This window comes from Pecten maximus, chromosome 16 (genome assembly GCF_902652985.1).
Source record: "Pecten maximus chromosome 16, xPecMax1.1, whole genome shotgun sequence".
Taxonomy (NCBI): domain Eukaryota; kingdom Metazoa; phylum Mollusca; class Bivalvia; order Pectinida; family Pectinidae; genus Pecten; species Pecten maximus.
Window position 1 is genome coordinate 6,622,253 of NC_047030.1, and position 17,775 is coordinate 6,640,027.

General features: G+C 33.4%; 2 protein-coding genes across 5 annotated transcripts in view; one reads left to right on the forward strand and one right to left on the reverse strand.

The window, feature by feature from the left end:
- LOC117345425 (WD repeat-containing protein WRAP73-like) overlaps positions 1-557 on the reverse strand; it is a 52,919-nt gene extending 52,362 nt beyond the window's left edge. The window contains exon 1 of the mRNA XM_033908504.1: positions 196-557. Within this exon, the coding sequence (XP_033764395.1) occupies positions 196-264 (69 nt within the window). The 5' untranslated portion in view covers positions 265-557. The remainder of the gene's footprint in view (positions 1-195) is intronic.
- Positions 1-17,775, forward strand: part of LOC117345424 (cellular tumor antigen p53-like) — a 46,798-nt gene that overhangs the window by 25,115 nt on the left and 3,908 nt on the right. Inside the window, exons 1-14 of one of the 4 annotated variants that reach the window (XM_033908501.1) lie at positions 630-744; positions 2,669-2,818; positions 3,097-3,220; positions 5,744-5,842; positions 6,203-6,273; positions 7,696-7,774; positions 8,094-8,280; positions 8,828-8,938; positions 9,159-9,264; positions 9,459-9,580; positions 9,857-9,951; positions 10,296-10,417; positions 16,488-16,727; positions 17,180-17,273. In XM_033908501.1, coding sequence (XP_033764392.1) covers positions 2,700-2,818; positions 3,097-3,220; positions 5,744-5,842; positions 6,203-6,273; positions 7,696-7,774; positions 8,094-8,280; positions 8,828-8,938; positions 9,159-9,264; positions 9,459-9,580; positions 9,857-9,951; positions 10,296-10,417; positions 16,488-16,727; positions 17,180-17,273 — 1,569 coding nt within the window. In that variant the 5' untranslated portion in view covers positions 630-744; positions 2,669-2,699. Of the gene's footprint in view, positions 1-629; positions 745-860; positions 1,011-2,668; positions 2,819-3,096; positions 3,221-4,048; positions 4,306-5,743; positions 5,843-6,202; positions 6,274-7,695; positions 7,775-8,093; positions 8,281-8,827; positions 8,939-9,158; positions 9,265-9,458; positions 9,581-9,856; positions 9,952-10,295; positions 10,418-16,487; positions 16,728-17,179; positions 17,274-17,775 lie in introns of those variants that run through there. The other 3 variants (XM_033908500.1, XM_033908499.1, XM_033908503.1) reach the window with 3 other exon arrangements.

The window sequence follows — 17,775 nt, forward strand, 5'->3', positions numbered from 1 at the left end:
ATTATACACTTCTCTAATAAAGTTAATAAGCATTAGGTATAAAATGCTAAAATATGAATTAGTCTACATTTTGGTTAAAGATATTGATGAAGAAATATACACTGCTTCGATAATAAACACCATACTTTTAAAACTTATCTAGGTGCCCAGAGTTTAAACTAAAATTCTCCTACAGATATGTTATGACATTCTTACCAAGTACTTCCCATCGGGTGAAAACTTGCAGAGTTGATTGGTTTGTCGAAACAGCTCAGAAAAATTCATCTTCTCTTAACTCAGCTAACATGTATACTAAATCGAGAATCAAACAAGCCAACAGACTAAGCAACGAGTAAATGCATAATATACATTTTAAATGTCAAATAGCAAGTGTCAACATGCGGGTACCGCCATTTTGAATTCAGCGCCAAAATAATCGCCGCATGACTGTTATTTATTACTAAATTTGCAGTTTAAAAATGCCTAAAAATGCAGATCCTGTTAATTTCGTCTGTCAAACACGTGTCAAGTTGTTGTTTGGGTCGCAGTTCTGTCAGGCGTGTCGTAAACAATAGGTTACTTGCAATGTTTTCATAAGTAAGCCACTGGGCACAACTCGTAGCAGGGTGTCCCTTTCATCGCACCGGTGGCTCGCTGATTGGTCAGTTAATCAAGTGAGCCTCAGATTAGGTATAAAGCACTTCCGATGGCCGGTTAGAGGCATCGACCACCACTGTCGCCAGCTTTTGGAATATAACGCTTCTGGTAATGTTTTAGAATTTTTATATTAACAGTTTATTTATGTTGTAAACTAACATCAGCAGCGAAGAAATATGTTGTGACGTGTTTTCCCGCGAATAGTGTACTCCGCCATTGATATTTTGTACCACGTGGTATGCAATGGAGTCTCACTGAAGTTTAGAGGTAGTTTCATGTACGTGGGATGTTTTAGGCGTACAGGTGTTTATGTGTTTTGGGGACAACAAATTTCATGCTTCTTCTACGAAGTAACATCACAACTCATCATCATCGTAAGTAACCAACTATTGTTTCTGTGTTGTGTTTAGGTATGATAATAATCCTAGTTAACTGATAAAACTCCACCGGGACACGCATGGAATCCCGAGAGTATGTATGTCAATGGCGGATGTGTTTTCCGAAATTTTTGCGTAGGCCGTTCATTGTTTACGAGTGTTACGGTCACATTTAAAATTAATTTTAGATATCTTTGCCCTGATTGTAAATGAAGGGAAATGACAGATTTAGTAAACAGCAAAAAATGTCGACAAACAAGGTGCTCGAGTGTTGCATTTTATTTTGTAAAAATGTAAACAAAGAGACATTTGGAGAGGTTGACATTGAATCTAGCTTGTCATCAATAATTCATTGCTTAACGCTCAATGACAGTAACATGTTAGATTAGTTTAGCTTTCTTTATGTCATATCCCATATTTCAATCTATTGGAATTAATTTATATATTTATGCATTTAGCGAGTTGCATCATATTTATTTTTGCACGCCTGTTTCCTTTTTGTAGGATAAATTATTTTGTTTAACACTTTTTAGCAGATTGGTCAAACACTAGCTTAACCAATTCATTATCGTACATAAATTGTAGAGCAAAACATTTCAGTTTTTACTGATTAATATGATATATGTTGTATTACCTGTATGTGTTATACAAAAAATTGAGTCCGATGATTGAGATCATACAGATTCTTATATATAGAAAAATAAACTGAATTAAAGTAAATTAACTGAAGTAAAATTAATACCTGGAAATACAGTAATGTTTCTAGATGAAACTCACAACTGTTCGTTCCTGCTTTTACTATAATATTTTGAAAAATGGAAAGATATTTTTTTGGTGTTTTCTTCGCTTTAAAAAAAAAGGTAGTGTGTGGTTCACAGAGGTGGAAACAGTCTGTTTTGGGCTGTGAAAAGCATATTAATTTATCATTATTTATTATGGAATTATAATTCACTAGATTTTTCTAGTACTTCAATTAGAAATCTGTTCATTGTTTGCATATTTACATTAATAACATAAAATTGTGATATATATATATTTCATATTTAATGTTTTCTGTTTCCAGTATTTTATACAATTAAAACTAAATTTTGTAAGATTTCAATCAAAGAAGTTGTACCCTTTGACTGGCTTTGTTGGATTTCAGGGATTGCCTTTTGAATTTAAAAATTCTGTATCATTGACACTAGAGCCCTTGTGTCAATTTCAATACCTGTTGGGTATTTTTAAGCCAGTTTCTATGCCTATATAGCTATGTAAAGTAGAAACTAAACTCAGTCATGTATGACAAAGCAGTCATTGGTGACTATAGCTAGGTCAGGTTTCCTGCGAAATTCTGAGTGTCAATAATGAAATCACCAGGGCAACGCTGTGTATACACAGAACAGTACAAAGAAAATTTATTTTAACAGATCTATTTTGAAGTTAGGAAATTCTATCAACAGGAATATCACAAACCAAATATTTGGATAAAGGTTAATTTTAACTGTGGAAATGTTAGAATTCACGTGATAACGGTATTGGACAGCTTGGATTTATGTTATTTAGCACTGCTTTTGCAATTGTTTACCAGGAAAATAGTACTAGGAAAATATTTCTGTTTTGGAGAATACAACGAAATGGCAAGTAGTACATGGTGAAATTTGATTCCTTTACAGATTCAGTAAATTCATCCATCGTCACCCTGTCATGTCCCAGCTGTCTACTGCTAGTACAACAACTACTAACGGTACACCATCTGGCCCACCAATGTCTCAAGAAACATTTGAATACCTGTGGAACACACTAGGGGAAGTCACAGAAAATGGGTAAGTTGTAGCTTTGTTTTGTTGCAATCATTTTGATATATTCCAATTTATTTATCATAATTTCATGAAGAAAATTAAATTCCAGAATGAATTTTTAATTTGTCAAAAAAAAGACTAGCTATATAGATAATAACAGATATGAAGTAAAATGTCAGATTTGGAGGGGAGGGGGGAGGTTGGCGAAAGATGATACTGGTATGTATAATATATGCTTAAGATATTGATTACATATAATTTCAAGAATAATGGTAATAACTATTTCACTTTTTTTTTTGCAGTGGATATACTCAGATAGCGAGTAGGGATTTAGATTACGAGTATGCCGAACCAGCAGGAGAAGAAACAAGTTTGCAAATTGAGAGATTCCAGATCAGAGGCCAAAATGATTCTATATCGGATCTGGTGAGTACTTAATTTATGTACTTCATTATTTACAAATGAATACTTTATTAATCTTTAATTACCAACTAATCATTTGTGTGCTGTATTTCTTTATAGTTCCATTAGGTAGATTTTCTTGTATTTTACACATGTAATTTGACTTATTGACACCCATACAAACTTGTTTGGATGAATTTGATGAAGCGTGAATGACTTTGTGATTTTTAAGTGTGTATAACTTCCAAACATGCTACCACTCAGTGTCTATTGACCTCCTAACTGACACACGTCCATTTCAATTGTGTTTATCACACATCAATGTACGTGTGCTGCCTAGCTAGTCAAAGGTAACCCCTCTATGTTCAATATGTTCCTGATGGCTTTGTTCTGGGTGTGACCAGGGTCACACAGGTATACAGTGTAGGGGGATCATAAATAAAACTGGAGGAGTACAGTCCTGATCACATGATGTTTGATTATCATTATAAATATCCTGGACAGGTTGAAAAGGAAAACAAACATTAGTCTGACCTGTAGCGTATGTCTGAATGTACACAGAACTACAGTCTATAGCTACAACACCATGTGGTTGAGCTATAAATAAACACAGGTAGCGTCTCTCCTGGTTGTCAAGGCAACCCGGTGAAGCTTTAGTCATTGTAAGGCTTTGACAGGTTTTCCAAGGCCAGCAGGCATTCAGATATAGATTTTCCAGCCTCTGTAGCTGCATATGTTATTGGTCCTGGCTTTCCCCTTTGTGTTAGTGTGTAGCCTCGTAACAGATGTCATTAGCATAATAAATTCTCGGTGAACTCAGTGGTGTGTAGGTACATTGTAGATTGAACAGCGCCTGATCTAGTACTTACCTATACATGTCAGGACAGGTAGATCATTATATTGTACTTGGGCAAGATTGGACATGCCATGTATATGTAGATATTTCAGTTACTAAAAAGCAGATATTTAGTGTTGAAATGCATCAGTGAGAACACATTGGATTGAACAGTTATCTGTGATATATTTATGTTAGAAAATTTTCTTGTGATATTACGTACACTCCGTCCAAAATGATTAAGTTTGAGAGAACTGGATTCACCACATATCGGGTAAGTGTGGTTAGGTGTCAGGTTCACATGTATTTTAACTGGCCACATGGTGTTGTTAACTGAAGGTTTAATTACAGTTTCTCTGGAAACCATTTTGACAGCCAGAGTTTTTTGGGGGGGGGGGGGTGTAAAAATTATTTAAGATATTTATATGAAGACTTTGTCACTCCTTTGAGTTATCAGAACTATAAAGATTTATTTAGAAATATGGCTCGATCATTGATATAAACATGTGTACAGTATATACATTTCCATGTATATTACCTGAATTATGAAATAAGTTGATATGTAGTAAACAGACAATTCTCGTATTGCTAAGGTAAACATTTACTTATTAATTGAATTTTTAGTGAGCTGTGTAGTTCATTATCAATGAAATAATTGTATACAAAGGTCACTCTAGGTGTGTATGCTAATTATATCCCGACTCCTGGCTGCCTACTGTTGCTGGTGAGATCTTCTAAAAATACCTTGGTAAATCAATACATATTGATAGTTAATCATGAGAAGATTTATTAATGGAGAAAATATTCTCTCTTCATCAGTAATAAACACCTGAACATAATATTTTTTTTAATTTTACTGTTCTTACATCAATTAATTTATTTTTATTTTGTTTCCCATTTTATAAAACATTCTGAACTTAAATTTCCTTTGCTTGAAATTTAATGAAAATAATAAGATATTAAATTTGCTTAAGGCATGTTTTTATGTAAATGTTTTCATTATATATTTTTATCCGTAGTGTGAAGAATATTTGAATTTTTTTGGATTTTTTGTTGTTGTAAAATTGAGGTGTGAGTCCCAGTGTAATTCAGGTTTAAATCGTGGAGTAGATTTGTACACAGAATGTCAGGGTGTTCTTATCAGTAATGATATTCACAGGCACAAGTAGGTCCCATGATATCTACATGCCTATCTACTGGTCATAATATCTACCAGCTGACCTATATTATTGATTTATAATCTAACAATACTTATCTCCTATAAACTGTTGTGAAGCAGAGATTTTCTGTACTGGATTTTACTAATGTTGTATACTACAACCTAATTGGACTTCAATGCTTAATAAAATATTGGTTATTTTTACAAAATCTATATTTTCAGTATAATATAAATTTGTTTGATAAAAAATAAAAATACAAAATAATCTTTTCAGTTCAGTTTGGTTTTACGACTTTCCCAAATTTAATTAGATCTATTATTAAGTATATAATTAGGTGCTGAGAGGCTTACATGAAGAAAAAAACACATGTTCATGATGCGGTACATAGTTTAATATTAATTTCAAATTGTTTGTAATATGACAAATTAACTTTCAAGTTAATTACGACAGGTAGAAACTTAAAAGGTTAAACTTGAGTCGATATATCAGAGAAAATATGAAGTTCGTTCACAAGCAAAAAATTAATGACTTCAATTTGTCTTACTATTTCAGCTTAACCCTATCATTGCAAACACAACATCGGCCAGTTCCATGAGCCCAGACTCCCAAACAAATATCATCGGCAGCTCAGCATCCAGTCCATACAATGATGTAAGTATTTATGTAGTTTAGTATGCATGTAATGACTTCGTAGTTAGGCTTTCACTGTGTAGTAAAAATATTATTTCTTTCTGATCAGATTAATTTAATCACGATAAATTGCTATACATCTACATCATAGGGGGAAAATAAATGCTTTTTTTAAATTTTTAGGAGTGGTTACATTTTGTTTTGAATTAATTGATTTGTAATTTCGATATTTTGCTTATACTTGATATGTCAAGCTGTTAGTTTAAAAAATAAGAAAAAAAAAAAAAAATGTATTATTGAATTGAAAACTTTTCATCACTTTCTCATTGTTTAGTTGGTTTTTGTGCTCACAGTTTGATGTTGTTGTAAATGTGATTTCAGACCATCACATCCCCGCCCCCATATTCACCTCACACAGGAATGCAGTCCCCCATACCATCAGTACCATCAAAGTAAGTCAACTGTCACTTCAATAAATACTGATTCATTCATTTGTTTAATTGCTATGGAATCGGAGAATGTGAAATGGAATAAAATATATAACCTTGTTAATTAAGTTATGGCGATAGCTATAGTGTCGTTTTAAGATTTATAGTTTTACTTCGGATGGAAAATGGATATTTCCTTCACATAATCATTTATAGATTTATAGTTTTAATTCGAAGGGAAAATGGACATTTCCTTCACATATTTTGAACTTATTCTGAATAGAATGAAACAAAACCATTAAATTTAGAAGAAAAAAAATGACGTTTACACTTTACAGGGTAGGGATAGCCAGAATGTAGGCGATCCATTTTGTAGTGAACTTCATATCTAAATGTTGAAGTGAACTATGACATAAGTCACCATTCAGGTATTGGTCTAAAATAGATTGTAACACAGTAGTGTTTGATAGCCTTGGGGTGCTATACAGAATTGGCCATTGTGCGTGTTCCAACTTGAAAGCCCCATTTAAATCTCCCCAGAATATTGATGTTATCAGAAAAGTCATATGGTAAACAATCCGCGTCCCAGAGGCTAAACTTGTAGGACAACCAGGGTAAAGTGTTGTAGCATTTCATTGATCAGGTTTATTAATTAATATTTGAATGAAGCTGTCCAAAAACTTTTCATTGATTATTAATAATAAAGGGAATCATTTGAAAATGAGGGCATGTGTAAAAAGTGTACACTGTGAGGAATAAAATCCCCCCCTTTTTACCTCAAATTGGACTGGTCCAGCTTAGCATTTCAGTGTTGACACAAAGGCCATTGCCTACTAGTTTACCTGAATTTGATATGAAGGAGGGGAGGGACTATTGACTCATTTTGGTATTGATCTTACTATGAAAGAACTAGTTTTTTCCCATTTACGCTGGTTCCCGGCTAATGAACACGAACAAAAGCTAAGGATTGTCCTATTGGGCTGGTACCGTTAAATAACCGTAATCTAGGTCAACGACTCAGGAAATATTTATGTTGGGTAGAATGTCTTTTGTGGTACAAACATCAGTGAACACTACATTAGAACCACGCTTAGGGATTAAATATCCTGTATATGTACACGGCTATGAATTCAAAATGGCCAGACCTAAATATATTAAAGTCTAGTGTGTCACGCTTGATTGATCACTGTAATGGAATCAAAACAACCATTCCAACGCATTGAGATATTTTTCAGTCACCACATTAAAAGATAATTCTATTTGGTAAATAAATGTTCAGGGAAAATGTAATTATTGGACTTTTGTATTTATAAAATCTTGATCGTTTGCCTGTATTTTTCAAAGATGTGCTGCTAATGTACAATAAGACAAAGGAAACCATACTGTCTTCCTGACACAGATTTTAATACAGATTTTCATTTCCCCTTCTGGTATTTTCCATTACAGTACAGACTATGCTGGAGACCATGGTTTTCAAATCTCATTTTCACAGCCATCGAAAGAAACAAAATCTACTACCTGGACAGTAAGTATACAATAGAACAATTATCACATGTCAAGGCAGTGTAAGAATTTGCACCTGTCAGAATTCTACGTCACACCTTGATAGTCTAGACAAGTTAATTGTGCATTCGTTCCATTAATGATATCAGGTTTGGTAATAGATAACAATCCTCAGTGCTGCATCAACATTGGCTTTAATCATTCATACTACGGTTAACTTGGTACAGGATTATATTTAACAGAAGTACACTTTGCCTATGTAAAAAAATAAAGAAAAACTTAATTGGAGAGTGTTGACTACTTTATGATTTATATAAAAGTTCATTTTCTTTTGCTTTCAGTACTCAGAGGTGCTTAAAAAATTGTATGTTAGAATGGCTACAACATGCCCGGTGAGATTTAAATGTACTCGAACCCCTGCTCCAGGCTGTGTAATTCGTGCCATGCCCATTTTCATGAAACCTGAACATGTTCAGGAGACTGTCAAAAGATGTCCAAATCACGCAACATCAAAAGAACACAACGAAAGTAAGTACATATTGATCGAATTGCAGAAGAGTAGGTCTGTGTAATTCACTATCAAGTGTAGTAAAAGGTTGGAAGAAGCTTCCATTACAGAAATTCATTAAGACAAAATTGACATAGTTTTATTTATCAGGAGAACATTTGTTTCCTGGGGCAGCAAAAATGCATGGCCTCTCGTTACTCTGTATAATTAGCTTGTGTATGTTAATAAGACATGACAAAAAACATCCGTGTTAGTAATTAATTGATTGTGGTGCTGATTTGCCTGTACACAGCCCACCTGTTGTGACTATTGATCCTAAACGCATCAGTGGAATGAATGACATTAACTAATAATGACTGTTTTACAGTGTTCACCAAAACGTAGCTCTACAACTTCTGCAATTATAACATGTCCAAATTGATTTTAAATGGAAAATGTTGTCTGAAATCTAGAAATTATGATTTCACTACTTAATCCCAGAAATTATGACTTCACTACTTAATCCCAGAAATTATGACTTCACTACTTCATCTCAGAAATTATAATTTTACTACTTCGTGTCTTCAGATCATCCTGCACCAACTCATCTTGTCCGCTGTGAACACAAACTTGCCAAGTATACAGAGGATGGCTACACTAGCCGACAAAGTGTCATCATCCCACACGAACATCCCCAAGGTAATAATGGCCTGTACATAATTCATAGCCTATACGTTTAGACAGCACATCATCAATAACAGCATAAATTTCCATATCAAATAAAAACAAAATAGAAATATTAAGTTTCAATATGAAAATTCAGTGTTTACATTCATGTGAATTGAAATATATACAGATGATATGCTCTTATTTTTGCTTGAAAATATGTTTACTTATTGCAATCTGTTTCTTTCCACAGCTGGATCAGAATGGGTTACAAACCTTTTCCAGTTCATGTGTCTTGGGTCCTGTGTTGGAGGCCCCAACAGGAGACCAATTCAGATCGTCTTCACATTAGAACGAGAGTAAGTAATTCATACTCCACAAAATTTCCAACGAGTAAAACAGATTCCCATCTTTATCATTATTACACTTCCTGTAAATTAATGTCAACAAGTGTAAATGTACATGCGTGGAAGGAACTGTTTGTAACATGTCGACAAGTGTAAATGTACATGTGTTGTAGGAAAATGTCTAACAATGGTGTTGTTTGTTACAGTAACCAGGTGCTAGGCCGTAGAGCCGTCGAAGTGAGGATCTGTGCTTGTCCTGGCCGTGACAGAAAGGCTGACGAAAAAGCGGCCCTGCCTCCATCCAAGCAGTCTCCAAAGAAAGTCAACAGTGAGTTGATTTAAAGATTAACTGATAATGAAAGTCAGCAAGTTTAGGTCTATATTGATAAAAAAAAAAATCCTTCAGATTTTCATTGACTGATTTTTGAATTCAGTAGTAGTTGAATTTGAAGCTCTATGAAAAAATAGCAAAAAATGGACAATAAGTTGCATTTTGACATTAAAACTCTACAAATGAAGATTTTTTTTGTCCAAGAAGAAAGTAGACACTTTTCGGGGTGTCCTGCAAAAATTAAAGAATTACCTTGTGTTCCTTTTATTTAAGGTTTTGGTAAAATGACCGTTGGAACTGAAATCACGTCCATTGCCCCAGGTGGTAAAAAGAGAAAGTTAGATGGAGAGGAAGCATTCACTCTGACGGTAAGATATTCAGACTTTTATGGTTAACAATGAAGAGGAATGGTGGACGTGAAAATCTAACTACTGTATTCGTAAATTATTTAAACCCAGACAGTATTTCTATAGGATGCTTATAACTAGTATATGGTGATGGATCAGCATAAAATATTTCATAATTCAGCTTTCTAGCAGCTTCATTCTTCTGGGGATTTTGATAAAACTTCATACAATGATAAAGGCCCATAATATCTTTTGGACAAGTTTAAGTTTTAGGGTTTTGGGATCAAGGTCACTTAACTATTTTTAGCTGGGACAGGTAGACCAGTGTGCTTGCTTATAAAATGTTGAACCATTTACTGTTTCAGGTACGAGGACGAGAGAACTACGAGATCCTGTGCAAACTAAGGGACTCCCTAGAACTGTCTTCTATGGTACCACAGAACCAAGTAGAGTCATACAAACAGAAACAAGTGGAAATAAACCGACAGTAAGTACTTGTCACTGTACCATTGTATTGTGTAGTGGTGTAGTAGTATTGTCTGTCTGTGTTCTTAGCTTTCATATAATCCGGTCATATTGCCATCAACAAGTCCTTATATGTTGTCGGAATGAAAGGAAAATAAATCTAAACAAGCACATATGCTCAAACAAGATTGAAACTATAACAGAGAAAAAATTCTGTAAGGAAAAACAAAAACTGAGAAAAAATGATGAAATGTATAAAAGTATATAACAGAATTAGAGAAAAAAATATTGGAGATATCAGATACTTAAGATATCCACTATTTTAAGTTTTAACATTGATGATTTGGTCCAAAAAAAAAATCAGATTTTGTAAAATTCTTACTTATGGTTTAATGATAAACAACAATGATTTCTGAGGAAAAAAAATCAGATTTTGTTAAATTCTTGATGACACAAAAATTTAGTCTGAAAAAAAAATCAGATTTTATTTGAATAAAAAGTCAACATCATAAAGATTTGAAGCACATGGCAATATGACAAATTTTATCATCACGGATAAAAACCTGCTGGAAAAGTTGAGGTGGGTGGCAGGTGCAAATTGAGGACTGGAGCCACTTCTGCTGGAAATTGGACAGTCAATAGAGGGGAGATAACTCTGGCAAAACAGCTAACTCTACACACTGCACTTTTTACTGACTCCGTTTATAAAAGTTTAGGAACTACACCAAAGGCATAAATAGTATTAAGAAGACTATTCTTTGATGAAGTAAGCAAATGAGAGAGAAAAAGTGCACTTTATTTATTTACAATATAACGATAGCTGTTAAATGGTGTGTGTGAGTGAGACAACCAATGCGCTTGTGATCTTTTCACACTGTCAGCTTGCTAGGTGAATACAATGTATAAACCGTGATTTGACCATTGCCTATGTCTGGTGGGATCATGGTACACATGCATTTCAGGTCTTTTAAAGTTGTGGATTACCTTTTTACAGGCCTTCTTTTCAAGTCTCGGACTTTGAGTCCAATCATAGTGACCTATTCGCGAAGTTGGAACCTACAGAAGTGTCCTTTCCCTCAGTTTTCACCGGCAGCCACCTGAGCTATAAACAGCAGTTCAATTTCTCAAGAAATGAATACATAATCCCTGAAATTTAGTAGACCATTGTGTGACTTTTTATGAACCTGAAAGAAGTCTTAAACGACAGATTAAAAACTGAATAGAGCTAAACGGCTAAACTTGTGCCTGCTCATTTCAGGTGGCTGTCGATGATTCTGGCTCGGGAAAGTAAAAGCAAGATGATGAAAAAATCCAAACGCCCACTGGCAAAACCTGGCAAAGTGATTAAACCTAAGACATAAGCCATAACAGTGAAACAGAAGTAGTTCCTTAGGGGATTTGTTTTCCACCAAGGGACGAGGCGGTCGGAGGAAGCCATACATCACCTGATGTCACGGATGTTAGTCCCTAGCCGATATTCCTGATATCTGATCGCGTGTCCAACACCTGGCCATTCTTTGCTGGGACATTCCGTGGTAGATACGAGTGCTTGCGGAATTTCTTCCTTAGCCGATCCGTTCTCTGAAGTGCATTAGAAGGAGTCTTACAAATGTTCATTCTGTAATGAGATGCAACTGTGGATGAAATGCAGACACACTAACTGGACATGCCACCATTGTTTCTCGTCAGCATTATGGAGGGACTCCAGACGGGCATTAAAGCGCCGATAATTCCCAATGTGTTCATAAACATTTATATTCAACGATCTTCATTTTAGACACACCGTACACATAATTATTTGTATATTTATATGCATATTCATAATCATATTATCCATTTTGCATGAAACATCTATTCATACAATATTATTTGGAAATAAGATCTTGTGTTAAAAGTTCTCAACGCTAAAACACTTTGTGTTCTTTTGTTTGGATTTATTTTGAAATTTTTGTTAAGTATTTGTTAAAGAAATTTTACCATAGATCTGATTTGGTTAGAAGGTTAATGGAAAGTTCTAATCCTTTGTCAAGTTCACATTTTAAAAATATCATTTATAGATCTGTCAAAATTTGAGTGAAATTTATTTTTTTAGTGTTTTAGAATTTTATCTCTCCGTCCTATTGATTAGTTATACCATGACTGTGGTAGTTATTTTTTATATAGAATTAAATTATTTGTTCAAAGTCTCGACCTGTGAAGATTTCAAGAAAGAAAAGGAATCTCTGGTGTCAGATTTTGTATAGATTTTATTTTGATTTACTAATTTTATGTATATTTTTGCGTCAAAAATATCAAAAGTGCTTCTATTAAACTTCAATCCAGAAGTGGTATGAAATTATCATTTTAATTTCATTTTCAAAGTTGTGCTGATAATTTAAAAATCTGTATATAAATATTGATATTTAATTTTATTTATATTGTACATAGTACAGCTTTGTTTATATATATTTCAATTGAGTGAAATGTCTCAGAAACTGTGCTGTACAGTTCTGTAATTTATTAAATTCTGTACATTCTCAAATAAAAAGGTAGTGTATGATAAAAGTTGTTGTGTTTTTATTCAGATTTGCAAACGTGATTCTACTAATATTATTGGTACATTTAAGTGATTCTCGTAGATTTGTAATCAATATTCTCTGCCGTCACAGTGATATTCATTCTGATGTCATTAATGAATTCTCTATGCCAATCATGAAATGGTTGATCAATGATTTCTCTTTGTTGTAGCTCTGGCCATCAAATCCTTCCAAACACTGATTTTCAAATATTTTCAAATATTCTTATTTTTAATCCCTATTTGCATGGGATTATTTTTTTAATTTAATTCTTTGGAAAATAACAAGTTTGATAAAAGTTCTGAACTTTTTGATGAAATGGCCATGATTACTCAAAGATACACAATCACTTACATCAATCAGACATTACTTTTGAATTCATTTTCAATATAGCATCTCAAATATTTTACTTAATTGAATAAAAGTGGCACAAAATAATAATTTAGTAAGGTTGCAAGAACACTGCAGCCATAAAATGTAAATTTAGTTGTGCCTATATAATGTAAATTGTTTAATGACTAGACTAAGTAATTGTTCGTGATCTTTACACATCTGATCTGCATATATTCAAAACATCCTAAAAGGTAGTTAAATATCTAAACAACATCCTGAAAAGTATCTAAATATCTAAACATCCTAAAAGGTAGCTAAACATCTAAAACAACATCCTAAAAGGTAGCTTAATACCTAAACAACATCCTGAAAGGTAGCTTAATACCTAAACAACATCCTGAAAGGTATCTAAATATCTAAACAAAATCCTATAAGATAGCTAGATATTAAACAACATCCTAAAAGAAAGCTAAATATTATCTAAACACTGTCTGAAGTGTCATTATAGAGTAAGTGAAAATGTTATTTCAAAAACTTGTTCAAATAAAATTCAAAGAAATTTGTCGGTGTGATTAAAATACCTTTTCATACACAAGTTATGAGGTAATGTAGTGTATATTAATTATCTGTATTCAATCAGATTGGAAACTAATGCTGGACCAAGTCCTCATCAACTGACAGTTACACAAATATTATGTAGGCACATCATAGTAAATTTGATTGTAATACAACAAGTATTTATATTATAAAGCGTTTTATACTGTAGATTTCTTTTTTATATTTCATGAAATAAGACACTTCTAATTGACACTATATTTAAAGCAAGCTAACGGATAGTTCAGTTTGAACGGTTACCATTGTCATTTTTGAGTTCGTATGTAGATCTAAAAGTTTAATTAATCTCAACGTTTACTCAGTGGATTAAAAAATTGAAAAAAAATCAAAAATGAAAACCTCATACAGTTGTGAAAAGTTGGTAAATTTAAAAGAAACCCAAAGAGGAGAATTCTAAAAAAAAAATGGCGGAAATCAGGCTAAAGATTTAAGTAAACACACAGTTAATCACAGATTATCAACAGGGTATTTATGACGTTTTCTAAACTGAATTCCCAAAGGGTGCTTTAAAATAAACATGTCGGTGCATGATAAATTTAAATGAAAAAAAAATAGTTTTTCCTCTTTTACAATTCAGAAATTTAAAGAACCAAATATTGCCCTTAGTCATTCACAACCTTTAAAATCAGCATGTTGTAACTTGATAGTGAAAATTGTGGATTCCCTGAATTAACCATCAAAGCATTTTAAATCTTCAAAATGCACCGTCAACTTTGTAATTGAGACAAGATCTGTATGGATCATTATAAGATTAATGTAGCGTTAGGATAATATGAGGATTTGAATATTTCGAATTGGTTTTAAAATATGTATTACTGTTTTATATTATACAGTGATTTTGAGTCCAAAGCACAGATACTTGGCACAAATTCCCAACTTACATCCCATGTACACTATTATAGTATCCGAAATACATTTATATATGGACAGAAGGTTGGGAATTTGACAAGTTCCTGTGGCCCAAAGTAATTAGCATTTCACAGAAAATTTTATCCAAAACTTATCGTTTGGTTAAATCCTGTTTACAGACTTCTTACAAAAAAGATATTTATGATTGATGCCTCGACTATTATATATGCCTTGAATATTGACCTGTTTAAAAAACAAACTTTGAATTGACCAAATCGTAGTTCAGGGACCGATGATCTTAATCACATAGCACCTTAAAGCTTTCTGATCTTTAATCAGCCTATTAAAAATATGATATGGGTTAATTGGTTAATTGGACCATATCATATTTTTTAAAAGCATCAGAAACCATCCTAATAATAGCCCCTCTTTGTTAGTACCAGGTATACATCACATAAATATTTCACAAATAGGCTGTTGTGTTCAAGTCAGGAAATCACCATATTAGAAATGAGAGAGAAAATGTGTTAAATAACATCTCGCATTTGTTTCCATTTCACAAGAATTTTATGAAACTTGCAACTAAGTCCTTTTCATTTTAGTATGATAGAGACCCACGGAAATAAATCCTAAATCTCGTATTAAGTGTAAGATAATGTAGAAAGTATTTTGTAAATTTGTACTAGGATGAGTAGCAGAAAGAATTCAGGAGCCTATAAATAAAAAATTGATATTTCTTGTGAATAAGAATATTTGTAACTGTATTAAACCATCTAAAATAACAGTTATAGAAGAAGAAAAAACATTGTGTTCTGCATTCATAATTCTAAACAAACAAAAAAACAAGCAGAACACACAGTTCTCCTGATTTCATTTGGTAGAAGAAAATAGATAAACAATAATCTCCACAAAACAAAATCTCTTGAAATTAATGGTTATTATAGTCAGTAAGTTAAATAGGTTAGATTGTTAAGAATTGGATCAAATCAGCTCCAGCCAGCAATGTTTTGTCTACTTTGAAGGTGGTACAAGATTGACACAAGAATTTGGATCAAACCTGTCTCTTTAAGTACAGATTTTCTTTATAAATTTGTAAAATAGCTAACTTTGTTTAATCAGAAAGTCTTTCATACCATCACAGTAGTTTCTGTGAAATTTATTTAATGTCTCCTCATGGCAGAGAGGATAAACAGCATCCAAAAATGATCACTTATCAGGCAGACATTTACATATCAAATACCGGTTTATGTTGGTACACAATCCCAGACTTCTGGGGAAAGGTAATATTGTATCTCTTAGAACTTTATAAAAATACACAATAGCCTATTCTTATTTTTAATTGATCATAATTAATCTTTGTTAGGTATGTATTAGCTTTGGTTCTTAGTCCCATCACCAAACTCTACTAACAATTTGGAGAAAACAAAGGACAAATATTTATGAATTTGCATAATTTGTTTATGCTAAAGTAATAGTACTCTCAAAACGTTAAACATCAAATGCTTGCCATCATAAAAAAAATATGATAGCTGTATGTATCTGATTTTTCATCACTGTCAAATGTGACCAAACCTCATATTTAACAGGTTCCAGTGTGTTTGTATGTAATTACAATACTTGTACATTTACAAAACTACATGTATGTGTCTACAGTGAATTTGACAGACTTGCAAACATAAAACACACAACCTTCAAACAGACTTTGATAATCTTAATTTTGTAATCCTCAATTTTTTCCAGACCGTCTGCCACACGCATTGTGTCCATCCCGAGCCGAGAGGGTACACCAATTACAACACAGACAACTTTGCCATTTGCTTCTGAAAACACAGTACAAGTGACCAGTTCCCAGAATGGTCAGCCAGCCGTCACGGTCCAGCAGGTTATGTCTGCCCCGGTCGACAATCTCAGTCCCTCAGCCATCAAGGAGGAGCTGAGCTCAACACTAAATGGTTGTGCCAGTGATAATTCCATTAAGAGGTATGCTCACTGTGTCTAATAGTATATAATATTTTTGTTTTCTCAAAAAAGATGACGTGGTTACATTACATAAAGATGCTACACCACCAGCACAGTAAACACTAATGCAGGGACGTACATACGTTTCAATTTTTGAATCTTTTAAAAGCTCAATAGATTCCATGTGCACTGACTAAGTTTTTCTAGCAAATGAGAAAGGTAATAGCATGAAGTATGTAACTTTTGACATTTTATAAAAACATATGCACAAAACTTATTCTGTTTTATGCAGCATACTAAGCATAGCTACGTCACAGTAGCACCATGCCTTTGATTAAGTGTGGTGCACTGGTCATTTGGTTTACAAGTACAGCTTATTCCGTAACGAGAAACTGTGGATGTAGGGGGAAGTTTAGTTCATTCTTTGGTTGAGAAAGTTTGATATTAAATTACTCAATATATTTTCTTCACAGCTGGTTAGATAGTCTCGGCCTGTCAGCATATATTGACAACTTTCACCGAATGAACCTGACCACTATGCAGCAGCTGGAAGACTTTACTATCGAGGTAGGTATTGAGGGGTAACTTTACTATCGAGGTAGGTATTGAGGGGTAACTTTACTATCGAGGGGTAAATTTACTATCTAGGTAGATATTGAGGGGTAACTTTACTATCTAGGTTGGTATTGAGGTATCTAGGTAGGTATTGAGGGGTAACTTTACTATCGATGTGGGTATTGAGGGGTAACTTTACAATCTAGGTAGGTATTGAGGGGTAACTTTACTATCTAGGTAGGTATTGAGGGGTAACTTTACTATCTAGGTAGGTATTGAGAAGTAACTTTACTATCGATGTAGGTATTGAGGGGTAACTTTACTATCGATGTGGGTATTGAGGGGTAACTTTACTATCTAGGTGGGTATTGAGGGGTAACTTTACTATCTAGGTAGGTATTGAGGGGTAACTTTACTATCTAGGTAGGTATTGAGGGGTAACTTTACTATCTAGGTAGGTATTGAGGGGTAACTTTACTATCTAGGTAGGTATTGAGGGGTAACTTTACTATCT